General features: G+C 36.8%; 3 protein-coding genes and 1 pseudogene across 4 annotated transcripts in view; 3 read left to right on the top strand and 1 right to left on the bottom strand.

Annotated features, from left to right (window-relative positions):
- Window positions 1-6991, top strand: part of LOC123503790 (forkhead box protein L2-like) — a 56927-nt gene extending 49936 nt beyond the window's left edge. Inside the window, exons 8-12 of the mRNA XM_045253790.1 lie at window positions 966-1074; window positions 1967-2042; window positions 2269-2496; window positions 3275-3402; window positions 4178-6991. Of these exons, the coding sequence (XP_045109725.1) occupies window positions 966-1074; window positions 1967-2042; window positions 2269-2496; window positions 3275-3399 (538 nt within the window). The 3' untranslated portion in view covers window positions 3400-3402; window positions 4178-6991. The remainder of the gene's footprint in view (window positions 1-965; window positions 1075-1966; window positions 2043-2268; window positions 2497-3274; window positions 3403-4177) is intronic.
- A 3903-nt stretch (window positions 6992-10894) lies between these two features.
- On the top strand, window positions 10895-16817 carry LOC123503792 (charged multivesicular body protein 1a-like). The gene is made up of 6 exons (XM_045253792.1): window positions 10895-11104; window positions 12511-12584; window positions 13352-13494; window positions 13868-14024; window positions 14272-14500; window positions 14787-16817. The coding sequence occupies exons 1-5, from the start codon at window positions 11065-11067 to the stop codon at window positions 14482-14484; spliced, it is 627 nt and encodes a 208-aa protein (XP_045109727.1). The 5' UTR covers window positions 10895-11064; the 3' UTR covers window positions 14485-14500; window positions 14787-16817.
- A 752-nt stretch (window positions 16818-17569) lies between these two features.
- Window positions 17570-27361, bottom strand: LOC123503789 (DNA repair protein XRCC1-like). 2 transcript variants are annotated; one of them, XM_045253789.1, is made up of 14 exons: window positions 27153-27361; window positions 25989-26183; window positions 24276-24482; window positions 23856-23988; window positions 23495-23620; window positions 22748-23141; window positions 22435-22548; window positions 21467-21594; window positions 20945-21002; window positions 20483-20608; window positions 20339-20441; window positions 19814-19971; window positions 19385-19460; window positions 17570-18431 (listed from the first exon to the last, which is right to left on the bottom strand). In XM_045253789.1, exons 1-14 carry the CDS (start codon window positions 27201-27203, stop codon window positions 18324-18326), a joined length of 1977 nt encoding a protein of 658 aa, XP_045109724.1. In that variant the 5' UTR covers window positions 27204-27361; the 3' UTR covers window positions 17570-18323. The 2 variants fall into 2 exon arrangements, with proteins under 2 accessions (XP_045109724.1, XP_045109722.1); XM_045253787.1 differs by lacking the exons at window positions 17570-18431; window positions 19385-19460 and having other exon boundaries at window positions 19814-19947; window positions 20345-20608.
- Window positions 19624-19775, top strand: LOC123503881 (annotated as a pseudogene).
- Window positions 27362-27526: the final 165 nt, after the last annotated feature.

Genomic DNA, 27526 nt, shown 5'->3' with positions numbered 1-27526 from the left:
ACACAAAATAACAAACAGTTAAACCAAAACTACTTGAAATGAAATAGTAATAACAATAACAATAATAATAATAATAATAATAATAATAATAATAATAAGTAAAGCTCTCAAAATTCACATACTAGACACAATACACGTCTATACGCTTTTACCTGAGCAACCTGTTGGTATTTACAGTTTGTTGGTTACCGACACACATAACCGTTTTGAAATCTAATATCTTTTCCTCCCCTCTGTTTTCTACTGGTTCTTTTCCCTTCCTATTGCAATGTTGATGATCGGTCAATACTGTGGAATCTTTCAAAACAATCATGAGTCAGTTACACTTGATTGAAAAAAAAAAAAAAAATAGGGAACGAAGTAAAATCAACAGAATAAATGCTTCGTGACAATAAATGATTCGTGATAACAATAAATGTTCCGTGACAACAATAAATGCTTCGTGACAACAATAAATGCTTCATGACAACAATAAAATGCTCCGTGACATCAATAAATGCTTCGTGACACAATAAATCCTTCGTGACACTAAATGATTCGTGACAACAATAAATGTTCCGTGACAACAATAAATGTTCCGTGACAACAATAAATGCTTCGTGACAACAATAAATGCTTCATGACAACAATAAATGCTTCGTGACAACAATAAATGCTTCGTGACACAATAAATCCTTCGTGACACTAAATGATTCGTGACAACAATAAATGCTTCGTGACAATAAATGCTTCATAACAATAAATGCTTCGTGATAATAAATGCTTCATGACAACAATAAATGTTCCGTGACAATAAACGCTTCGTGACAATAAATGCTTCGTAACAACAATAGATTTTTTAACCCTTCAAGGAGAGCAAGTGTCATACTCTCGCCAGCAGTCAAAGAGTTCATGCCACCAAGCCAGTGTGTGTAGGACTGCAAGATGTTACTGGTGCACTGAGAGGCCATCTTTATCTCCCCCAGGGGCGGAAGCTGGGGACTTGGCCAGATGCAAAGCGGGAACTTCGCAAGCTACACACAGGGAACGCGCGTACACACCCCTCACTCCTATTCATACCCACAGATGAACCAGGTAAGCCACTCACCTGTTCAGCTACTTTATGACATCTCAAGTTGATACATAATGAGCGATTGTAAGTTTGGTAATTTTTTCAGTGGTTTAATTCTGGTGGTTGTCCTCGAACAAAACCGTATGTACTCTAAATGATATTGGGAAGAGAAAATTAAATAGTAATGGATCGTGAAGTCAGTTTTTCTTGGGTGCTCTATCATTGACCCTTTCAGTACTGGCCTGGTGGTTGTCCTCGAATAAAAATGCATGTACTACGAATGATATTGGGAAAAGAAAATGAAATAGTAATGGATCATGAAGTCAGTTTTCTTAGGTGCTCGATCATTGACCCTTTCAGAACTGGGACTCATTTTTACCCTGAGTTTCGGTATGATTAGACGATTTTGTTTACATTACGAAGGATCTATGGAGGTCAGAAGATTAATGGCCAGAGTTTTCACTTTCAATCCCCACATAAGTTTCTGAAGCTGTATAGAATCACCAAATAGTAAGCAGAATGAATATAAAAACGCATCATGGTACTGAAAAGGTTAAGTGTCGATATTAAACAGAGAAACCAAGATATTTAACCTCTTCAATACTGGGACAATATTTTTACCTTGAGATTTGTATACGATTAGATCCTTTTATTGACATTAGGAAGGATCTATGAAGGTCAGGAGGTTAATGGTTCATTCTTCACTATTGTAATCCCCCATGTAAGTTTCTGAAGCTGTATGAAATCACCAAATAGTAAGCAGAATAAATATGGAAACGCGTCATAGCACTCAAGGGGGTTATGACATATCACTTCTAAGCCGATCCAGATACACTTTCAATTCCAGGCATGACACACACTAGAGGCGAAAGTGACTAATCTAAAAATAACTAATCTAACGCCATGTCACTACAGCTCCAGGGGCAGATGCAGCTCAGCGGAGGGTACCAGCAGATCGGCAGCTCCCTGGGCTCAACGCCTCTCACCTCTAGTAAGTTGAATGCATTTCCTTCTCTTAAAACCACCCGTTATTTTCTCTAGCACTTGTTACCTTCAATACTATCCCTTATGCTCCTCTGATGCTCTATACTTTTATCTGAGACTTACTCTTATCATCCATTTGACTATAATACTTGGATAGTCTCCCTTCTTAGACATTCCCCACTGCAGAGTCCCTTTCCTTTCATAAATGTAACAACCACCCATGTTTCCTTCAGGCGCCTTAGGGTCGAGTTTCCCAAGCCACCTGAGCGGGGGACTGTTGGGCAGCTCCTCCCCGTCCATATCATCCCCGGGCAGCACACACACCTCCTTGGGCTCGGCGCCTGAACTGTGGACCTCAGGCTCAGGCACAGGACTCCACTCCAGCCTCGGTGCCGGCAGTTTTCTAGGATCCAGCAGTAGTTTGGGATCTCCCTCCGCCACACCCTTCCAGCCCTCCTTCGGTAATAAGTCCTTTGATCGCTATTTATCTATGTGCTAGTCAAAGAGTGAAGAAAAAAAGGTCAGCTGAGATGTTACTCCTATAGGAAAGGTCAAAAAGGAACTGATAGGATTTGTATACCCTCCTTCAGTAATAAGTTATTTTATTGCTATTTATCTATGTATGACGGGTGGTACTCAAAGGAAGAGTGAAGATAAAAAGGTCCGCTTAGGTGTTACTCCCACAGGAAAGGTCAAAAGAAGAACTGATAGGACTGCTCGATTTGTATACCCTCCTTCAGTAATAAGGCCTTTTTCAGCTATTTATCTATGTAAGACGGGTGGTAGTCAAAGGAAGAGTGAGGAAAAAGGTCCGATGAGGTGTTACTCCCACAGGAAATATCGAAAATGAACTGATAGAACTGCTCGATTTCTTTATACCCTTGATTGTGTATCGCAGTTTAAATCAGGTTGCTTAAAAGAAAATGAGATGCTAATGACACAAATAGCAGTGAAATATGTTAACTATCTTCCTAAATTTTGTAACCAGGCCTTTTAGTAACGTTAATCTTCGTAGTTCTCTAACCTGACATTCTTTGATATTGGTGAGGGCGCGGCTCTGTTGTTGTCTAGTAATCAAAACGTATAATGGAGTTCTGCGCGCATTTCTTTATTTAGTTTTCCGGTAATTAACCACCGTATAATTATTCCCTTCTATATATATTTATCCTTTGTAGTGCCTTTTTATTTAGATAGAGCCTGTTTTTCTAATGTCCCTCTCCATTTCTTTTTCTCTTGCAGGAAGCGGCGGCAGCAGCTACGGGGCGGGACTGAACGCGTGCCGCCGTCAGGGTGAGGCTACCACCTCCTCCCAGCTGACGCCCCTCCCCTACCCCTACCCCTGCTGGCCAGACTCCAAACCCTAACAGGTCAGTTTTCAGTCTCTCTCTCTCTCTCTCTCTCTCTCTCTCTCTCTCTTGGCGTTTCATCCTCGCTTCAAGTGTTAACTCTTGCCTTCAACTTCACTTTAAAGAGAAAGACTTTATCACAAAGGTTCATTCAATAAACGTTCGCACGATATTGGGAAGAGTGCAAGGAGTGTGTAGTTTGTCCCAGTGTTTGACATAAGTGGTTTCTTTGTTTATTTATCATTCTTTTTTTTCCACGATGGACGGCAGTGCTGGAGTGTCAACAAGCACATCAATACGACCGTTTTTTTTTTTTTTTTGTTTTGTTTGTTTGTTTGTTTTCAGTACGGTTCATCTGCTGCCCGACTTTCTCGCGAGGGAGATAGAAGTGCTTACATCTTCATATATATATATATATATATATATATATATATATATATATATATATATATATATATATATATATATATATATATATATATATATATACTTTCAATATTTGTAAAGAGTAATAGATGCGTGAGTGAAATGAAGCAAACTCCTTGGTGGAGGGCCGCGGTATTAGCTGTATTAGTGAGACTGACAGGATGACTCTTGGTGACTCAGCATGTGCAAGTTGTGATGAATATTTACTGGTTTTCAGAATTGTAAAATTTTTACTGGTCATTCAATGTATTTCTATCTTACATTTTTTATTATTTTTTTATGTCTTATAAGAGCTTTGATTTTCACCATTTTCATAATATTTTCATAACGAACTGTGGTTTTATTTCGCTTTATCGACATTTTTTTTCAGATGATGACTGGAGACGCTTTCCCTGCACCGGCGTGAGGCGGCGCGACACAGGAGAGCCAGTGACCCTGACGTCACTCACCACACCCACGCACCGTTGACTGGCCGACGCCTCCCACACACCTCCTTCAGTATCGTTGCCATAATGTAACGATCCTGATTGGTGGCGAAACAGTGATCGAAAAGAAAAAATGTGGCAAAAGATAAACATATTCTGTATTTAACAGAGAGGAAACAATGCAAGGATAAATTAATCACAATGCCTGCCGCTGCATAATTCCCCTCTGACCGCTAGTGTTCACCATTACCGGACTGACGGGACAGCTGCCGTGTGAAGACGGTCTCAATTTCAAACAGGGTGGCTTCTTTCTACTTGGCTGTCCTATCAGTGGAAGACAGTGGCCACAAGGGACGCACAGTACTCTTGAAATAGAAGAAACAATACAAAACAATATACTCGCGTTCCGTTCCCCGTCTTCGAATTCAACTCAATATTCTCTACATAAGCTAAGAAATCACAGCACAAATCTTCCCCAAGACGAGCAGATGATGAAGCTTGATGTCATACTGAATCAGTGACCGGAGAGCCAGTCCTTGCTCAACAAACTGGTGAAACTTTTCATGTCCGCTGAATGGGGTTATGGTACATCTGTGTCTGACCAATAGACCAAGATGCAAATTAGTGCCTTGAAAAGTGCTGCTATGAAATGGTACAATGCCTTTTGAAGCTAGAAGATAAACTGGTACTTCCTCTTCTTGTCTCTCGTTTCTCAAGATTGATGAGATGCTCTGCTGCAAGTTTAGAGTATAGTTTTGAAACACATCATTGACAGACAACAGGAGTGATCAGTTCGAGTACCTCAAACCTTTCAGTGCCTGTGACTATACTTTTGTTCAGCTTAATAACTTTTGGTCACTCAAATAAAGCAACAAGTGCCATACTGCCAACACCAGTCAAAAACTTGAGAATACGAGTTCCCTTGCATCTCTCGTAACCACTTTTCACAACCACCTTGATACTTCCTTCACCTAAGAAGAGCATATATAGCAACTACATGGTATAACAACTGCAAACAAGCCAAAATGTAAGTTCTCAATGCAAGTTATGGATATCTTCCGTCCTAAGCCTTAATCCTTTCATTACCATGGCACCGATTTCATTATATTCCGGATATCACTAGCTACAGGATAACAAATTAAGAATAACACTTTTCATTATCAAGGGGTTACAAATCATTCAGTTATACATCCAACACGTTCATTTCTTATCAACTGCATTATGATTAACTAGTAGCATTTCATAGTTTCGAAGCTGTCTGTAGCACTGAATGAGTTAAAGAATTATGCATATACTTCAAGCCACATTCTAAGCCCCATCTCCTAATCTCTGTTCAGCGGCCGTGTGCAATGTCCGTGACTCCCACCGCCCCTTACCACGCCTTTTCTTTTTCTCTCTCTCGTTTCCTCTATCTCTGTGTCTCCCTCTATCTTTAACCCCTTTGAACACATCGTTAGTGCAATTATTCAGAGTCGTGAAGGTCGAACCACTGTCCCCTGAGAGCATGTGTGCGATCAGGAGACACTGTAGTTGTCTGCGCACTTCAACCTTTTAGTATTTATTCTTTACGATAATAGGATAAAATAATCACAGTTTCATCACACTTCGGCCACACTTCTCCCCCGTATACTTCAAATAGGTGAAAAGTATACAGGCTAACACTTAGTCTGTATATTTTGCAATGAATCTTCTCTTCCTGTTTCCTATCTTCAGTTCCCCATACTGGCCTATACCCGTCCAAAAAATCACACACACACACACACACACACACACACACACACACACACACACACACACACACACACACACACACACACATACAAATAGAATGTTATATAATTAAGATTTTTCCTGCTTTTCGATAAATAAGAGTAACATCTTGACCGTATACAAAACCAGGAAAACATGAGTGATGAAAACTCGATAAGATTATTGTGATCTGTCTTTTTTTTTCCCACGTGAACAAGGATACACAAATACATAAAGAGCGGACAGAGCATAAAGACACGCAATTTTTTTTTTCTCTCTCTCATTTTTTTAGGATGAACTGTTGAAAAAACTTCTATGTATATGACGAGTGTGCATGACTATACTGTACTTTTTCCCCATCGTCGTGGTCAACAGTCTAGTAAAACAACACTGACTTACACTGTGTTCAGCGTTCTCCTTCGTTCTTGAAGTATTGCAACCTTACATTTCATTCATCCCACCGCTGCCACCATAGTCCAACTGTACATGTTCGCTGAACTGAAAGAATCATGGTTACCCTTTACAACATATAACAAGTAAAAGGAGAAAGTACAATCCACTACAACACAGGGCAAGCTTACTATTGCCACGTGCCTTCTTTCTATTCCTACTTGTAATGTGCTGTAAGGGACACCACGAGTCTTTCAGTTACTCTCAACACTCAAGTCCTCTGATAAGTTAAGAATCCACCAGTTTCCACGTTACTAGATCAGACCTAAGACTTAAGACAGAAGGAAAACGCAAAACAATGAAAAAGAGAGGAAGGTTACTCGACTGTTGGCCAGGACGGTACTACCACAACGAACTGTACTTAAGCAACCATCCAGTGCCGTGTCTTTACCTGCCACCTGTCCGTCCAGAGGCGCCACGCACGGCCCACACACCACACCTATGCCAAGGATGATGCTCTCTTCCTGACCCACACCTACCGCCTCTTGAGTCTCAAAGAGTATTTGGATAAGTACCTGGATGTATATAATTATATATTCTGTGGTAAAGGCATTGCTCTACCCTGGTTTTTTTATTTCCTTCCTCCAGTCCTTAAGAGAAAATATGCAGTGTTCTATAGTTGTCTTTTTTTTTTCTTTTTACCTAATAAGAAAGATTTACCGTTTTTTTTTCCATGTGTTTATCGTGTATGTGGAATTCCTTAAAGTCTCTCTCTCTCTCTCTCTCTCTCTCTCTCTCTCTCTCTCTCTCTCTCTCTCTCTCTCTCTCTAAGACCCAATGCTAAATTAATTTGTTAAGTTAAAAGTTGAAAGAAAAATAAATTATCATCCTACGCAACTTCTAACACTCACTCTCTCTCTCTCTCTCTCTCTCTCTCTCTCTCTCTCTCTCTCTCTCTCTCCTAAGCTCTCTGATCCCCTTCAAGAGCCCCTCACACCCACTTGACGTCTATATATCTCCGTTGGTGGAGGCGTGTCTGGGTTCTCTTTGTAAGCGATTGTCTGGTCGCATGCTGCCGCCGCGTTGACGATATTTTGAGGGAGTGAATCACCGTGAGTCCTATGCTTACAGTATTCTAAAGTGACAAAACGCAACCATATCCTTGTTTATTTACCTATCTTTTTCTATAATAGGGAAGAAATGGTAGATGACTCATTAACACAAACTGAGAGACATGCATGCGTTTTCGTTTTGTAAAATATAGGTGACGGTAGTTATATTCTCTCTCTCTCTCTCTCTCTCTCTCTCTCTCTCTCTCTCTCTCTCTCTGAAGATAGCATATTATTGAAAAAGACTACTGTACATTGTCAGATCGTCAGTGCAGTCAATAAAAGAAAGATTATACAAATTTATGAATGAGATTAGCCACGCGTGCACCCACCAACTTCTTGTAGACTCCTTTATTTTCTTATGATCTGAAATGTATCAAATGTTGCAATATCATTAGGGGGTGTGGCGGCCAAGAGGGACCCGTCAAGAGTACGTGTTTGTGTGGAGTCAGTCAGCGAGACATTAGCGAGACATTAGCGAGACATTATCCTCAGCCACTCCAAGACATATGGTAGGATACATGTGGAACGTCATAAATCTGTCTGTGTTGTTTGTGTGTGTGTGTGTGTGTGTGTGTGTGTGTGTGTGTGTGTGTGTGTGTGTGTGGGAGGGGGGTGTAAGGGAGGGTTAGGCATGTTTATCTACGCATTTTGTTATTGTTATCACCATTTAGTTTTATTTCATTTCCTATTATAATTACTAGTGCGTTGTTGTTGTTGTTATTGTTGTTGTTGTTGTTGTTATTATTATTATTATTATTATTATTATTATTATTATTATTATTATTATTATTATTATTGTTATTTTAGTTATTGCCATCAGCATTATCGTCGTTACTCTCAGCAATAACAGCAACATCACCATCGTAACATTACAGCGAACATCATTATCTTCTTTAAGCTTAATCACTTTAAAACGAAAAGTGATCTCTAGCAAACAGCCTTCACTAAGAAACAACTTGAAAACATTACAAAATCCACAAGAGTTGAGAGCATCGTGTCAAGAAACAAGGTCTTCACAACTCATTACTGCTGATAAAGGCGTAACCGCAGCTTTTTGGACAGTGACATTGTAGCATAATGGAAAAGTTGAAGCGTTTTCTGTGTCTCGGTGGCACTAAGATCTAGGAGGTGGCCGCAGCGAGAGTGAAGGTAGCAGATGCTGGGTGACTACGCACGCTGCTGCCATCCCCAAACCAGCCAGCCAGCCAGACCGAGACCGTATTTTGACACGCTTTATTCTCTCATAAGCGCAATTTTCAAAAACCACAGAGATCATGAGTCAGGTTCTAATGTGTGTGTGTGTGTGTGTGTGTGTGTGTGTGTGTGTGTGTGTTTCAACCTTGATGATGATCCGTGTTCAAGTATCACCAAAATCACGAAAACCCCACTGAGAACTTTTAGAACCTGTTAAAAGCTGTCGAAATTGAATACTGAGACATTTAAGAATACTGCTCTTTTTTGGTATCACACACCACGACGGCACAGCAAAAGAAATGCGTATATTTAATTAAGAAATGTTGTGATGAATACAATGAATAAAGGGTAATATCAACGTGTAAATTCTGGTCCTCGCAAACATAGCCTGCCGTGAAGCTGACAGAACCTAGCGTCACCACAGCAGCTGTCCACTCTCCGTCACCCGCCCGCCGCGCCCTCCTCCCCGCTCCTTGTCACCCGCCTCCAACCACTCGACAAAAACATGTATAGAGAAAGATTGTCCGGGTGAGAGAATTGGCCAGCCATTAATTCTACCGATAGATAATGAGTTCATATGTAATTGATATCTTTTTTTTTTTTTAGCTTTTTTTTTATTTATACTTATTTATCTATTTATCTTTAAGAGCGATAAAGTCTTTTTCTTTTAATCTTTAGCTAGTTTCCTTGACACGTTAAATTGCAAATGATAAAAAAAAAAAAACTACCTACATAAGTCGATCGGCTTTCAATTACTCGGATTCCCTAACCTCTTCATGCCAGGATGATGAGCCAGAGTCACGGTTCAATCATAAGTGTTGTATTGTACAGTATTAGAGGGAGTGTTCCGAGCCTTTGTGGGAGGACGAGGAGGATGACGGACAATATAGAGTCAGCATCAGGATATGCTGACGTGCAGTGCTGTGTGTGTGTGTGTGTGTGTGTGTGTGTGTGTGTGTGTGTAAGTTTCCCATTGCTATCATCCCCGCCTTGCCTTCTGCTAAGCCTACTTACACCACACAGATGACACAGCTATAAAGTGCGTGTGTGCGTTTGTGTATGTGTGTGTGTGTGCACTTTTTTTTTTTTTTTTTTGTAAATGAATGTACTTGAAGAATGGTGAATCATTTTACAAACATATATATACAAATAGGAAGCTAAAACTGACACGTACGTACATATAATAAGAAATATATATCTAAGAGAACATTATATGAATAACACAGTACCATAGTAGATAGCCTACATAACCAATAATAATAATAATAATAATAATAATAATAATAATAATAATAATAATAATAATAATGATAATAAGTAATAAAAAAACTAAAAAACTACATATATATACTTATTACACCATTTCAGTCTGCAGAAAAATTTGAAATGAACCTAACCTTGAGTTTCTTGGAGTTCGATTAAGGTCGATCTTACCCAAAGAAGATCTTAAACATCCCAGTCACAACGTAGGATTTGGACTCACATGGCGGTACACGACACACCCTGCTCACTGCACCACCCCCATCTTGTTGGACACTGCGGTGGTGAATATAGAGATGTAATTAGTTTCCCTGGTGTTCATACAGATGTAGATCCTAGAGGCCCGTGCTTGCTGTTCATGGGCCTCAATAGGTGAAGCCATTAAGAATTGGATCTATCTCTATAATATAAGTAGTTGAAAGGTTTATTTTACTCAATTCTGCCATCAGTTTGCTAGTACGAAAGAAAATGTTTGGAAATAGGGCAAACTTAGGTGTTTAGAGGGGATACGGAACCAACTGCAATGTGTGATAAGATAAGTCATGTTTCCTTCCGTCATCACCTTTTATCTCTGACGTCACCAATAGGATTTGCTGTAGGCTCGATAAACATTATTATTGTTGATATTGAAAAATGTAGTTATGTAATCTCATTCAGTCTTTTGAAAGCAGGTCAATTATGGAAAATAAAGCCTTACTAAGAAAAAATAGATAAATAAAAATCTTATTCTAACCATTGTTCGAATTTTCAAGAATTGCCAGTGAACACGGAAAATATTCTCCTCCCATCACTATCAGCAATATGATAAATCACTGTTCATAGCAGAAACTACTGTCTTTCTTTACTCTTACTGAACATGCAATAATTCTGAAAGCTTAAATGACAAGAATAATGCATTGTTGTTATATTATATTTCGTGATTTAACATGTACTCAATCCTTTGTACGGGTTTGTTTTAGCAATAAAGAATCAAGTAGTCTATATTGCAACGTTAAGAGAGTCGAGTCTTTATTGACATGAAGGAGCAAAGGTGTTTATAGTGTTGTGGCCTTGAGGTGAGGATTCCGTGATCTTGACTCACTCTAAGGTGCTGCTCTTCACTACTCTGCCCAGTTTTTTTTGTCAAGATGTCGTGGTTTGGAGGAAGTTCGGATAAGAAAATGCAAGGTGAGTACGAGCGTGATGTACTAAAAGGGTTAATAGCGGTTTTTTATATTTTAGTGTCAGGACAGAAACTAATCATTGTTTCACTTGTTTTGTTTACTTCTCAAGACAACCGTGATGCAATTACAGTCAATGAAGCTTGTCATGTTGCAGATAATTAAGGACTCGGTATTACTTCAGAGTTTCACCACAATCAGCTACGTGTTTTTTACCCACCTCAAGAGATAGAGCTCCTCATTACGAGTAATTTAAACCCCATATATATTAGGTGCAACCTTTTAGGTTAGGTTAGGTTAGGTTAGATTAGATTAAATAAGGTTCTTTTATGGACGAAACTATTTTTTTCTGATAGATTTTGACTTGTTTTTGATTAATTTACCAGTTTTTTATGCAAATCATAATATGTTTCGGGGCTGTAAAAAAAAAAAATTGGTTGATTTGCGCCAAAAACAAGTGGTATTTTAATTAAAAAGCAAGCCGAAATCTACCAGAAAAAAATAGTTTCGTTCAGAAAGGACAAGGTGGTGAAACTGGAGGTTTACCTGGATTCTTTGTGTCAGTAATTGTTTGGACTTCATTGTGCGTACGAGTCAATTTTCCTAACTTTCGCAGATTTTTAGATACTTGTCAAATCTTGAAAGTATGAAGGAAAAATATGCACAAGTTTGATGCACATTAGGATTACTGTTAATGGTATGAAACATTTGGAGTGAAAATTTATTATTAGTCATTTCTTTGCCAAATATGGTTGTCTGTCACCATAAACTTGTTAGGAAATGCAAAATCTGGTCTTTTTTTTTTTTTTTCATCCCCAACCAACTAAACCAAAACTTAATCTAAGCTAATCTAATCTTAAAAGTAACTTAACCTAACCTAACTCTGTTTCTGGTGCCGTGTGTTGATTTTCAAAACCATCAATATGACTCAATAATATCAAAGTGTGCAAAATAATCATAAACACCAAGTACAATGAGTATATTACCACAACATGCACATGCAGTCATGTCATGGGCTGACAAAGACCAAAAGTAAACATTAATTGACTGAGCATTTCTGTAGTAGATTAACACTACATAATGGATCTGACAAAATATGGTGACAATTGGACATCAGTAAGTGGTGGTATATTACTTTGGGACTTCTGCTTTTAACATTAATCCTAATATCCACTTTACTATTTCTGACCTCTATGCTTTGTTTTCTTTGATGGAGATCAGAGCTAAATATAACTCATGATCTTTTTTGTTCCCTGAATCTACTGGAGCTTCATAGCAGTGAAAGAAAGACTTTGATCTGTGTATATCATAAGGGATGTTGACTGCCCATTTATGTACCAAAAATTTCATTAACGAGTTTATCAAGTCTCAGCTAATGAGTTTATCAAGTCTCAACTATATATTTTTTTTCAGATTGCTTGTTCCAGTTGAAGTTTTGTGAAAAGCAGATGGAGAGACTGGCAAAGAAGGCGGAAAAGGACCAAAAAGTAATGCAAACTAATATTTCAAATATTAGATACTAGTTCAAGCAAACAACACTCATTTACAAGTCCTGCAGCTGCTATGTAAAGGTTTCATGTCATATTAATTTATGTTAGGCTGTTATTACATAGGACATGTTACACTTAACAAACTGCAGTTCTTCTAGTATGCATTCCTTCAGAAATAATTTCTTGGGGAAATCCTTACTGAAATTTTCTTTGTGCCAAATATTAACTCCATATCAACACAATGAATTACAAATTGCTGTATGTATGCACATTAAAAATCACATGTATATTGATGTTTTGCTTTGTATGAGAAAACAAAAATGGTAAGGCTTGTACTTTGCAAGTTTCAATCTCGAGAACTTAACAAAACTGGATTTTCTTCAACCTCATTCAGTTCCAGTATCCCTCCTGGTCCTGTATAACTAATTCCCAGACAGTATTCCAGTATATTCTCTCTGGTACATTCATGTTTAGCCAAGCATTTACTGTACCATCTTGTTTGTTTTTAAATTTAAGTAAAAGTATTTTTGTTACTGACAAAATTATTACCATCCCACCCAGTGCAATAGAGAATCTTTCAAAAAAGCCCTCTTGATGAGGAAAAATATAACTGGAAATAGTATTGGTGTTTAGTAAACTGTATGTATTGGCACATCATCAGATTATTGCTGGAAATTTTGTCATAGTTATCTGTTTTGACAAAATCCATACTATTTATTTACTAGAAATACTTTAGTGTCACAATAGATGTTTTTCCATTCCAGATTCAAGAAGGCAAGATAAAGAAAGCTCTTCAACAAGGCAATGTTGAGGGTGCAAAGATTTATGCTGAAAATGCTATAAGAAAAAAAAATGAGTCCTTGTCTTACTTACGCATGGCATCAAAGGTGGACGCTGTACAGTCTAGGTAAGTTGCCTTATAGGCTTTGCTGTAGCTAAATAATCTCAAATGGATACACAAACAGCCAAACAAGCAACGCTTCTCAGTCACTAGTCTGTTTTGCATTCCTTCCTTTCCTCCCATTTCTTGTGTCTCCCTCCCTTCCCATATCCTACCTCTCTCTATCCCACCCACCCTCCATCCTTCCATATCTCTCTCTCTCTCTCTCTCTCTCTCTCTCTCTCTCTCTCTCTCTCTCTCTCTCTCTCTCTCTCTCTCTCTTAAATTGTCTCATAAAATTTAAGCTTTATCATCCACACACAGAGAAGGTGACTAGGTGGTTAATTTGTTAGTTTGTACAATGATTTCCTCTTTTCATTAATATATTTATTTTAAACAGGGTTCAGTCAACATTGGCCATGAAGGGAATCACCAAGAACATGGGTTCTGTGGTAAAAGCTCTCGACCAGGCTCTCAACACCATGGACCTGCAGAAAGTGTCTTCAATTATGGACAAATTTGAAACACAGTTTGAAGACCTTGATGTGAGAACTTCGGTAAGTGATTGAAAATTTGATACAGTACTTCTTGATTTGAAATACCTCATAAAGCATTTACAAATCAATGAGTTGGATAATTACTCTTGTACTGGATGTTGCTTTTTATTTGCTTGTCATTTGTTTAGTTTATAAATAGTAAGAGAGTACTCAGCCATGTGAGCAAGATAATATAATGAGATATGCCTCATTGATCTAGTATCTTGAAGAAAAACAGAGCTTATTAAGTGTCTCTCTTTGTCCCAAGGTGCTTGAAGACAGCATGGGAGCTGCCACTACTCTTTCTACTCCAAAAGAAGATGTGGACTCTCTCATTCAGCAAGTTGCAGATGAGGCTGGTTTAGAAGTGATGGACCAGCTGAATGCACAGTCTATACCCACTGCCACTCTCACCACTGGTGAGCGTACCACAGACCAAGAAGATCAGCTCACAAGACGTTTGGCAGCACTCAGAAACTAAGCTGTACATGATTCAGGTATGCTTTTTAGTTCATCCCAATGTAAGGAAACCTTACAATTAATTAGACCTGGATTTAACAGTATTCCTCATTTATCAAGCTCAGAGTAGATTACAGTAATTCAAGATAGATTTATGTTCTTTGTTACCGTGGGAATTTTTTATTCTCATGTTATCTGTAACAAAATTAAATTCTTGACTCAAATGCATTTCTTTGCCATCTGCCACAGAAAATATGATGGGCATAAAATTTCATTCTATGCCTCTTGGATTTCCATTTTATTTATGAACAAACTTATCCACAGCTCCTGTGTTGTGAAAAAACTGACAGGCTTCACCATCGGGGGAAAGAACAAGCGTCTCTCAAGGGTTCCTTTATTTTGAGGGATCCTTTTCCTCTCCTGTCAAGGGAGTGATGCAGAAGCTGTGTTGCTGAGCAGGAAGTCAAGGGCTGCATTTGGGCCCACAATACTGTATAAAAACATGAACAAAAAGACCATGATTACTATGATAAGCAAAGACCAGCAATCTTTTCTGTAATCTAGTTACATAACATCTGTATCCTTTGTATTGAAGATGCTCATAATGAAAGAAGCCAAACATTGTCTCAAGAAGGTGATGAATGTGAATAATATTTTAGAATGTCATTGCTATACTAAGTATGGGAAGATGCTAAGGTTAGGTTAGGCAAGAACTTTCTCCCTGTCTCACCTCTTCATTTATTCATTTGTCAGCTCTAGAGAGAAGAGGAAACAAAGAAAAATAAAATGTCCAGTCTCTTCTTAAATTGATCTTAATCCCTATATTTTGTTTAAAAAAGAGACAAGCCTTATCTCTCTTATTTCCAATGTTAGGGGATGCATTTTGATGCATAATAATTTTTTTTCTTTTTTATATCAATAAATTACAGAAATTGCAATAGAATATTTTTATATAAAAGTTTGTAAATTACAATAAATGTTTCCTTTACATTTATATATACATCTGTAGAACTGAGATGGTTTGTCAAAGACATTTCAAGGGCATAAAGCTGAAGGCTGTACTTGTTGATTTGAAAGTACATATAGAAGTGGTACTTTTCACTTGTGTTGAAAAATTGAGGGACTTCAGAACCTAGTAGGCCATGCTATAGCTTTAATACACTAAGAAACCCACATAGATTAGAAGTTTTATTGATACACATACTTAATTATGCTTGGGTGGAATGCATTATTTTAAGGTTTGACAATATATAAATTAGTTTTTATTATTGCAAAGATGGAAAGTTTTCTGAGAACTAACACATTCATTACTGTGTGTAACATTGGTCACAGTCGCTAATAAGAACCCATTTCAAGTGTTCATTTGTATTCTTCTGTTGTTAGTATATTTCATGAAAATCTTCTATAAGTATAAGGAAATTTTAACCAATATGATATTCCAGTTCATATAAACTCACTAGGTACTTATATTTTCTGTAATTCGCATATTAAATGGTCATTTACAATCTAGAGGTCGCCAGGTCATTGTGAGTGGCAACTAGCATTTAACTTACCCAACTTTTGGCAAGTCCAGTTGTTGGGAATGCTTTGAACTGTTTGAATGACAGTAGTTTTGCCTAGGAATTATCAGGGTTGTGTGCCTCCATACTTAAACTTGACAAATTCTGAAGTTGTGTGGACTGTAAGACCAGGCTAAGTTACCCTTGAAAGGAGTAGCAGACAAGATATATACATGCACACTTACACATTCAAACATTCCTTCATATCTAATACCTACCTTCTTTGTGTACTCTCTTCAGCAGTAAAGAAAAAAAAAAGGTTACACAAGCTATACAAGGGTTAGTCTAGTTTCCAATGCAAAACCATGTTATTGCCTCGGTGATTTTTCATTCTTCAGAGGCAATGCTATGTACTGCTGCATCATGGCCTTATTCATATGACCTATGAAAAATTTGTCACATTTCATCCTATCTTTAAATTACCATATTGCATTCTTGGTTAACTTAAAATAGTACTGTAATAATGTTTTTAATTTTCAACACTGGTAGATTGTGCTTTGTGAATTCATCTGGAGTCAGACAGTCAATGCCAAATTTTGCTGGCATTCTAAAGCATCTGAGGTGGAATATTTACTGCAAATGACCTGACATGGTGTAGTGGAAATTACTGTTGTACCATAACAACATGCCTCATGAGAGAGCACTGAGCATTACTATTCCCCACCTATGCTTGTGTCTGAACATGTTGTATCTGATTTCTCATATGATGATTTTTTATACAGATTCAAGAAACTGCCTGATTTGCATTAAAATTGTATTCCTAATAAGATAAAACAAATACAAATATCTAAAAATGTACATTGGTTTCACTGTATTTGATCATTAGAAAATCTGCAATTGGATATTCATTAGTGGCTAACAAGTGAACACTTAATCTAAGTCGACTCCCACCAGGAGCTTGGCCATTTTTTCACCCATCATCAAGTGGCCAATGGTCATCAAGACAATGTGCATGAGGTCTATATCTGACTGTGTGCATTGCAAAGCTCTTCAAGGCAACAAGCATTGCTCAAAAAATATTGCCTACAGGTACTATAGGCTAGCAGAGAACGCACACATACAAAACAGAAGTTCTTTACATAAAACATGGACGTAGGCACCTGAGGAATTTCTGACTAGTTTCAGGGCTACCAACAAACAGCTGGATGTGATTCATGGGCTCAAAACCAAATAACTAAATATGCAGAATCCAAATCTGCTTAGAAATATAGTATTCAAAGAGAATACTAATAACATCCCAGCCAGTAATGTGTCAGTTCTTCCTCTCATAAGACCTGAGAATTATATTGAAAGTGAACAATACTGACTGATCCAGACTGCAGATCCCACCATCTTTGGAAACCTATATTAGTCTAGTAACTGCTTAACATAGGATGAACTCTGTGGAAATTTGTGGACAAGCCTAACATTTAATAGTATTATTTTATTTTTAATTCAAGTTCATTTCTCCTTTTTAAAATTGGTAATTCTCAGAGAAACTATTATTTCAGTAAATATGAATATAAAAGTTAATATTTAATCATACTGTGCTATAAGAAAATGAAGGTAAAACAAGCAATTAGGTTGTATTAACCAGAAAGTTTCACACTCGACATTATCTTTGTTTCCATACAGAAATAACAAGTACAAAAATGGACAATATGACAAGCTTATCATTAAAACTAAAAAACATTTATTGTTCATATTTCCATTCAATATTGGCAGTGTATTGTATAACATTACAGAATTGATGTGTTCCAGTCTGCACCAGCCAAGAAAATGACACTAATGACCAACATGTACAGTAAATAGTTAAAATAATAATAATACCAATCTAGTATACAAATGAAGTGATCATAGTATTTTCTCTGGTTCATGTGGATAAATATCAGCATTTCTGAATATTTGTACTTTTATTAAAAATGGATATACAGTGGAACCTCAGTTCTTAAACTTGATTTGTTCCTGAATGTCACTCAAAATCAAAATCAGTGCAAAACAAATCAGTTTGTTTCAAGAAACACATCTACTCAGTCTTAGCAGCTGAATAGAATACACCCCCCACTGCTATGATGGCTGCTTCACAACATCTCCACTTCAAAAATGATTTATCCACAAAGGATCCCATGAATGAACTTAATGACACACTCGTAAAATGGCACCTTTTGTTTACTCCTTTAATATTTGAAATCAGTAACTTTGTTCCAGAACCAAATTATATTCCGGCTATCAAAGCACATTCAAAATATCTTTCAAAAAACAATCCATTAAAAAGGGAAGCATTAGGTAACCGAGATTCCACTGCATCATCCTTTACTTACTTCTAAGGTACGATCAGGAAAGGCTGGTGTGGAACAAGTTTCTGTTTATCACAGCACTGCCAGATCCACTGAGGTTTAACAAACTGAAGGGCTGTATTGTCATTCAGGGCCTGTAAAGACAAAAAAAGACAAAACACATTAATTTCCTAAATTTCACATAATTTCTATGGTTATTTGATCCTCACTTCCCTCTCATCTTTGCCATTTTATTATTCTTTCCATTCTACTTTCCTTTTTCTCTTCTCTCATCTATTATAATTTCATACATTTTTCTCCTAGTATCTTCTGCTTTCAACCTTTCCACTTTCAGTCCAAGTCCTTTTGCCTTGTTTTGAAATTTAACTAATAGATACTATCTCTATCATCAACATTATTTTGAAAAGAACATTACTGCAAGATTCTTCTTCATACAATTTGCACTTTAATCTGCCAAATCAAATATATTTTCTACATAAAAAAAAAAAATAAATAAATAATAATAATAATAATAATAATAATAATAAAAAAAAAAAAATATATATATATATATATATATATATATATATATATATATATATATATATATATATATATATATATATATATATATATATATATATAAATATATAGTACCAGTGTGTGTGTGTGTGTGTGTGTGTGTGTGTGTGTGTGTGTGTGTGTGTGTGTGTGTGTGTGTGTGTGTGTGTGTGTGTGTGTGTGTGTGTGTAATTCACCTCGGTCTCCTGCTGGTCACCCAGCCCGCCTTCCCCATTACGGAGCGAGCTTAGAGCTCTTAGACCGATCTTCGGGTAGGACTGAGACCACATCAACACACAACACACACCGGGAAAGCGAGGCCACAACCCCTCGAGTTACATCCCGTACCTATTTACTGCTAGGTGAACAGGGGCCACACATTGAGGCTTGCCCATTTGCCTCACTGCTTACTGGGATTCGAACCCGCCCCTCTCGATTGTGACTTGAGCGTGCTAACCACTACACTACACAGTGTGTGTGTGTGTGTGTGTGTGTGTGTGTGTGTGTGTGTGTGTGTGTGTGTGTGTGTGTGTGTGTGTGTACTTACCTCTTCAAAGTTTTCATCCCACTTGTTATCACTGAGTACAAAATTAACTTTCTCAGTCATGTAATCTTCAATTTCTCTGAAAAGTACGATACATCTTAATAAGAACAAATGAACCAAGAGCATGGTTGAAAAAAATTAAAAAATGGAAAATAAATAAATAATAGATATCATGATGAATCATTTCAGGATTACATTCATTTCAACATCTATATCTGTACAACTATTTATATAGATATCATGTACTTACCTGGCACAGGAGTCACCGTGATCATGAAGGCAGTTCTCCCAGGGCAAGGCCCGCCATTGCACTCCGGCGGTGCTGACCCTTGCGATTAACCCAAATGTGGTTAACTCGAGTGCGAAATTTTTGTTAGCGGGGATTGCGTTCGTACGTATAAATACACATATGTAGGACCACTAGATGCTCACCCTGCATAAGCTGTTATGAAGCGTGTCAGGAGTTTCCTTGTGTCTTCTGCCATGTCTCCATAAAAGAAGAAATATTTCCCTTTGAAATAGTCTCCAAGTGTTGGCAATGGCAGGGAGGAAGTATCTGGTAGTTCCTGGATGAAGAAAATTAAACATACCTATTACTTATATCACAGGCTATTATACATTACCATAGCAGTCTATGCCTGTATCCATGAAACAGGTAAAAATTATATATATATATATATATATATATATATATATATATATATATATATATATATATATATATATATATATATATATGTAATTAGGTATTCTATGTATATCAAAATGTTTATAACCGAATGATTTTTGAGTAACGACAGATAACAGATGGACAGGAATAGCTGGTGGTGTAATGAGATGGCTCAAATGTGTCTGCCAAGAACTATAGCACTGTAAATAAGTCAAAGCATGGGGATGATAAAATTCACTCAAAATTTTAATATACGATGGAAAAGCAATAACTACATGATGTCATACACTTACTTCATCTACATCTGTGTCAGCATCATATATTTCTTCATCAGTGTTGTCCATAACACCATTAGTTGTTGAACAATCTTTATTATTTTTAGGATGGTGACTCCTTCCTGTTCATGTCTCTCACTATCCCTCTCAGATGACTTGGTGGTTATGGCTCTATCCTTTTCTGAGGAAGACTTGCTGCTGTCCCTTTTAGAACTGTAGGTGGTTCTTGCTTCAGCATCACTGGCAACATCAGGTTTATTCTTTTGCTGTTTATCAAGAACCCTGGCAAATGGAAAATTACAATAATAATTTTTCTGTCAGAAGAAATAAGGTTTGGTGGAACTTCAGTTACCAAATGCCTTCCTTTCTGAACAAATCAGACTAAATTTTGGTAGCTGTACCAAAAGATAAGGTAGATGGGTGGATGGGAATGGATTAATTCATCTTACATTGTTTCCTATTGGGAAAAGTTTCAGCTTCCTAACATTTCAGATTTCAAGACATCCAGGAATGAATGAAATCTGAGAGCTGAAGTTCCACAATATTGAAAATTATTCTATCAAGCTAAGTAGTTTAAAGTCATTAAAAAAACACAAACTTTACTTAAATACTACTCACTTCTGGATTTCATCATCAGTATCTTCATCATCACTATAATTGCAATCATCTCCCACATCTGCCAAGATAATATGAACATTTATATTGTGTATATATATATATATATATATATATATATATATATATATATATATATATATATATATATATATATATATATATATATATATATATATATATATATATATATATATATATATATATATATATATATATATATATATATATATATATATATATATATATATATATATATATATATATATATATATATATATATATATATATATATATATATATATATATATATATATATATATATATATATATATATATATATATATATATATATATATATATATATATATAATCCTTACTTTCCAACAAAACATTTAGAGTTAATGCAAGGAATCTTCACGCAAAGGCAATTTAATACAATACACATGACAATTCTGTTAATAACAAAACAAAAGAATTCCTCCACTAATTGAATCCAATGCAGAATACTTAATGAGCACTTACCTGAATTATCTACAGACTTTGGAGGTGAAGGTGGTTTGGGTTTTGGTTGTGACACTTTTGGTAAAAGTTCTTCAGCCCAAATCTCTTCTTCACTTTCTGTTCCATCTTTATGCTTTTCTAGTCCATACCTGGAGTCAATATGTGTCATGTTAATCATCACAAGCATTAACACTAAGATTACATAACCTACATCAGCCATCTAAAGAGAATTCCTGAGAATCTTATTCATTTAGTAGAACATTCTACATTCAGAAATCTAATACTGTAGTTAGCAAATACAAGTTAAACATAATTCATTATTCTTAATGCTTTATCAATGATGCTGTGGCAGATATAAATTACTTCCGTTGTTACCCCTGATTAAATAGAACCTGGGATGCTATGTAACTAACCATCACACAGACGTTTTGTCTTTATTACTACTCTCTCCCATTGACTCCTAGAGGCTAAGATGTCAGGTAATATGAGAGTAAGAGCAGGAGAGGGAGGGCCGGTGACTGATCTCGGCTTATGCTGACTTAATATCAATTTAATCTTTCACACAATCTTCAAAACTCCTCTATCAGCAGTCTCCAGCTGTTGCTTTACTGGACTGATATCCCCACGGAATAAAAGATTAATATTTCACATAGTACTAAACTGGATACATAGTTTTAAATATTTATAATTGCAAATTATAGGTAATGGATGAAAGTATAGATGCATGTATAAATAAAGTTTAGAATGAATTAAGTGAAAGATATATCTGGAGAAATGGATAAAGTATTACGTTAAAGACTGTTTAGAATTGATTATCTGAGGAACTATGAGGCATAGAATAATGAAATATGAGAACAGAAGAGAAGAGATCAAGCATCTTGGTGATGGGATGTCTCAGGAATCATTGTGGAATAACATGCATGGATAACCTAACTCCTTTGCTTCACTTGATGACATTATAAAAATTTTCAACATGAACTGCAGATTACCTCTTCCATGGATATCTAATCTTATTCTTGTAACACTCTGTAATCCACTTTCCTGTGACAATCTTTCCCTTCCCCTTTGCTTGGCGGTACTTTGGAGTGTTGGTGAAGGCACATCTGCAGGAAGATAAACAATATTCACTTCATTAGTTTCTTTCATCTGACTATTCTATTCTAAATTTTCAAAATATACAGGAGCAAGACCCATAGTATCTGCATTAAAACACATGTGCACATAACAGATAGGCAGGTAAATATACAAATCATATTGAATAAGAAAATTGTATATAGATATGTATATAAATAAAAGACTTACATGAGATGAGTACATCCGGGCTTCCAGTCAGATCTATACTGGGCGCCCATTTCTGTGAGCTTGTCCCTGAGGATGGAACGCTCAGGGTTTTCATAGCCACTCATTACAAACACAACATTGTCCATGAGAGAAGTAAAAGGTTTTGATTTCTTTTTCCTAGTCTCCTGGACATCACCTTTTGATGATGAAGGTTTACTGTTAGGCATTTCTTTATTCATCTTATTTTCTTTCTTCTTTTCTCTCTCTTCTCTTCCTCCATTGTTCTTTGGAGTTGGCTTTCCTTCTGTTCTTTCTGGTTTGGTTTTGGTTTGCTTCTCATTTTGCTTTCCCTTACTCCCATTAGTTGTGTGTGAGCTTGATGGAGTATTCTTAATTATGGGTGACTTCACAGACTCTGGAAGCCAAAGCAAATATAGCTAAACATCTAGTTTTAAGGTATCTACAAAAGGATGGGAAGGCCAATGTATGCTTATAAAGCTTAAGAGAAATTTCAAGAGTATTTATGTACTTGTATATAATAGACTGGTGAGTGAAAAGTTAACAGCATCCACAGAAAATGGGAGCTTACAATTACAACCTCAGTAACTGAGCTCTTCTACTAAAACTCAGAAACAATTGAAAAGTTACAATAATGAAATTCAATATCTTTCATTAGTTATCACTTTACACTTTGGTCATGAGTCGTCATGTAAAAGAATTTGTTAGTATTTAAAAAGATGTTCTCTCTTAGTTATATGCATGAGTTACCTGCAGCTGCTTTTTTCTTAAGCTGACTTGGGCTTCCATGTGTTGGTGGGTCCTTTCTCTTCAGAGTTTCTGATGAAGACACAGCAGTAGCTATTTCTCTTGATGCAGCTCTAATTGATCCTGGTTCTGGTCACGAAAAATGTATCTATGCTTCATCATAAACACATAATATACTTAAAGGAAAGAAACGTCAGACTTATTTAACTTCAAAGTGAATATCATATCCATAGTTAAGATAGCATCAGTTTAAAATATTTCTAGTTTCAGGTCATTTAATACCTGTCTCTTTTGATGTACATCCCATTAAAAGATAATCATCATCACATCATAACTAACTTAAGCCCTCAAGATAGTCACTCACCAGTTGAGGACAATGGAGATTTCTCATTCCTCTTGGCAAACACAGAGCCTACGGTTATAGGATCACAATTATCTTCCATTCTTAGTTTGAATTTTCCAAGTTGGGTAAACTTTTCAGACGACTCTTGCTTCTCCTGATAAATAAGGGATGCATACATACATAAATACATAAACATATGTAATATAAGGAGCAGATGGGAAAATATTTTGGGATTACTACGATGATGAGCAGGATGATTAATTCTGAGCTTCTTCCACCAACTTGTAATTCTCTGTTACTAAGATATTTTGTTTGTGAGTTCCTTCATCAATCATATGGTGCATCTAACAGAATTTGCCACTACACTTTACTGATCTATTTTAAATACAAAGACATGGATAATTCAGGAAACTATACCAACACTTCTTACATCTTACTCACACTGTCTGGAGATCTGGCAGTGATGAAAGAGAGTCCATACTGCATCTTTGTATTGAATGGCTGTGTGCAAACAACCTTCAATCGATCCCATTTTTGTTTAGCAGTATTTTTGTTCAATTTGTCAGGTCCAAACATGCGTACTCGGTTTAGGTCTGTACCATTTCTTGATTCTGTTGGACTCATGAAGGCAGATGAAACAAGTAGTACCTGAAATATAAAAAGGATACATTCAAAGATAAATTTTCACAGTAATTTTTTTTTTTTTTTTTTTTTTTTTACGGTAAGGCCTATAGCGCCTGTAGGCACACTTGAAGAGTGTATGGGAAGTGCTGTTCAGCTTCCGCCCATTAGTGGCGCAGGCAATTTTATTTATAGTAGTACCCATATTAGGGCCAATATCCCCACCCAAGCTCATCTTGAGTGTAACCACCTAGAGCCTGGGTATCATGGTGACATGTAGGTAACTTTAAACCACTCGACAAATGGCAAAGTGTTTTAAGGCTGTATGTGGTAGGATTCGAACCTACGCGTGGAAGTCTGCCCGATCCCACGCTCACGACCTTATCCACTGCGCCACCGCCTCCCTATGAAGCATTAGCCCCTTAAGTACCAACAGAATACCATACCACTGATACTTTATATAAAATTTTGGTGCACTCATACTTGATATAAAACTTTGGCTAAAGAACTGATGAAGTACATATTTACATCACAGTTTATTGACAATGCACAAGACAATTGATCCAACACCAAAAGTATATGCATGGTTCAAGAAACTGGGATTGCATATGATTTCAAAAGTATTGTTCAACACTAAAACAGTCTACTATAATCTTTATCCAAAGAGAAAGTGGATGGACTATGGAGAATTCATCAAGATAGTGGTCCATCAACTCCTCACTTAGTGGTTACCTGGATTCAAGCAGTTGTGTTTTGAAACAAAGAAAGAACTGAGCATAAAAGGGAAGAAATTTGCTATGGTTGCAGTCTACTGGGAATGAATATATGCCATGGAATGATTCCTTTAAATACCTCCTATTGAAAAAAAAAAAAAAAAAAAAAAGTCTCACCAGAGAATCAGTGCAGGGTGTGCTACAAGAAAAAGAATACCAAATTGGTATGAAAATCCTGCCCTGTGTGCCAGCCTTGTCTGTGTTCTGAGTAACACTTTTGGGTATGGCACTGCCAGTAAAGCATATGCTGGCTAAGATATGCCGGACTCAAGAGTGCACCTTCCCTGTCTCACACCATCTTGGATCTAATGGGAAGCAACCAAACACAAATTATTCTCTAACAGATTACCTGGCATTTTTTTTCTTTCATGTTCTTTATATTTTTCTTGGTAACCATATCGAAACACTCACATTATCATACTGATAGTGAAACTTTTTTTCATATTTATTTTTTCCCCATAATGGTTCAAATCCACTAATATTCTACAACCCAATAGAATATTAAGTTTGTGAAATAAGAGCTCAAAGTAAAGATAACCTCAGTAAAACATACACCTGCTGATACACAATCCTCAAAAATCTTTGAATATCTTACATTTTCTAGCTTTTTACTACACCTCTCAGTATCTTTGCATAAAGCAAATTTTCTTTTTCTTTATACTTAAACTAATTTAATCTTTTTCATACATTTTATTGATAAAATGATACGCTTGCACTCTGCAATACACAAAGTAAAAACACAAACACACAATATACTAACCTGGTAATCATTCATTCCTTCCCTGCTCACCAACACCTCAACAAGTGCTGACCCGTCATTACCAATGTCAAGAGAGTTGATAGATGTCAGGTTTTCAAACTTCAAGATTACAAAGGACATTTTATTTGATGTATCTGGAGCACACTTCCACTTTCGGTATGTGTCTGCTCGCAGCAAGTTGTCTGCAGGATGATTCTGGAAGGATAATTGCTAATGACAGCTACAAGGACAACAATCAAAATACATGTTATGCACAACTCAATTATCCATAGCCTTGCAAACAATTACACACCACTTACCTACATTATCCATTTTACACCATGTAGTGTAGTGGTTAGCATGCTCGACTCACAATCGAGAGGGTCGGGTTCGAATCCCGGTAAGCAGCGAGGCAAATGGGCAAGCCTCTTAATGCGTGGCCCCTGTTCACCTAGCAGTAAATAAGTACGGGATGTAACTGGAGGGGTTGTGGCCTCGCTTTCCCGGTGTGTTGTGTGTTGATGTGGTCTCAGTCCTACCCAAAGATCGGTCTATGAGCTCTGAGCTCGCTCCGTAATGGGGAAGACTGGCTGGGTGACCAGCAGGCGACCGATGTGTGAAAAAAAAATACCCACAAATCCACATCAAATTACACTGATTACCCACATTACCTACAAAATTACACCCAATTACACTATGATTACACTCAAGCTGCACCTGTGAAAGATAAGGCCCCTCACAACTAGAGGCTGTGCTGTGAGACTGGAAACGATGCAGTGAGGAGAGACACCTGTTGACACACTTAAACCCAGACCAACCTAACCTAATTTAATCCTACATCAATTATCTTTCTGGTGCGATGCGTTAATTTGAAAGAAAAAAAAAACAGCATCAATACGAGTTAATAGCAGCCGGCAAAGCGAAAAATAAATAAACAAATACATAAATAAATAAATAAAGAATAAAGCTAAAATTTCATAATGTCATGTACTGAGTCTGCTACCACAACATGTAGTGTGTCACGGGTTACTGACAAGGATAATGGCAGGACCTTCTTAATATTTACCAACGTTTTTTCTTTTTAAATATTGCGAATAAGGGACTAAGGATGGGAAGTGTGAGGAGTACATTGCAACACTACTGGCAACATGATCAACATATATAACAACAAAATGCATAACTTACAGCATCTTCACTGGAGTATGATAACACTTGCGTAAACTTGATCAGCGTCATTTTGGTGAAGGTAAGCTTACTACATATGTGTTTGTACCGCCTCCCAAGTTGTTGTGCTTGAGCTGCGAAAATAGTGGCAAGTTGACCTTGTGCGCATGCGTGTCCCAAGAATCTTGAGCTTGACGCTGCTTACTGCCTACTGCCGCGCCTACTAGTCTGCAATGAATTAGTTTTATATATCAGCCTCATAAAAACAAAATTACTTTGTTTCAGATTCCATTAACTTTGACAGATTTATATATTTATCAGAAATTTTCTAAATCAAGCTCACTATCTTGATAGAAAACGAGGAGGTGCCAAACAGTGCCAGTGATTAGGATTTA

The sequence above is a fragment of the Portunus trituberculatus genome, chromosome 14 (assembly GCF_017591435.1).
Source record: "Portunus trituberculatus isolate SZX2019 chromosome 14, ASM1759143v1, whole genome shotgun sequence".
NCBI lineage: Eukaryota > Metazoa > Arthropoda > Malacostraca > Decapoda > Portunidae > Portunus > Portunus trituberculatus.
This window is presented reverse-complemented; position numbering and strand designations above follow the sequence as displayed.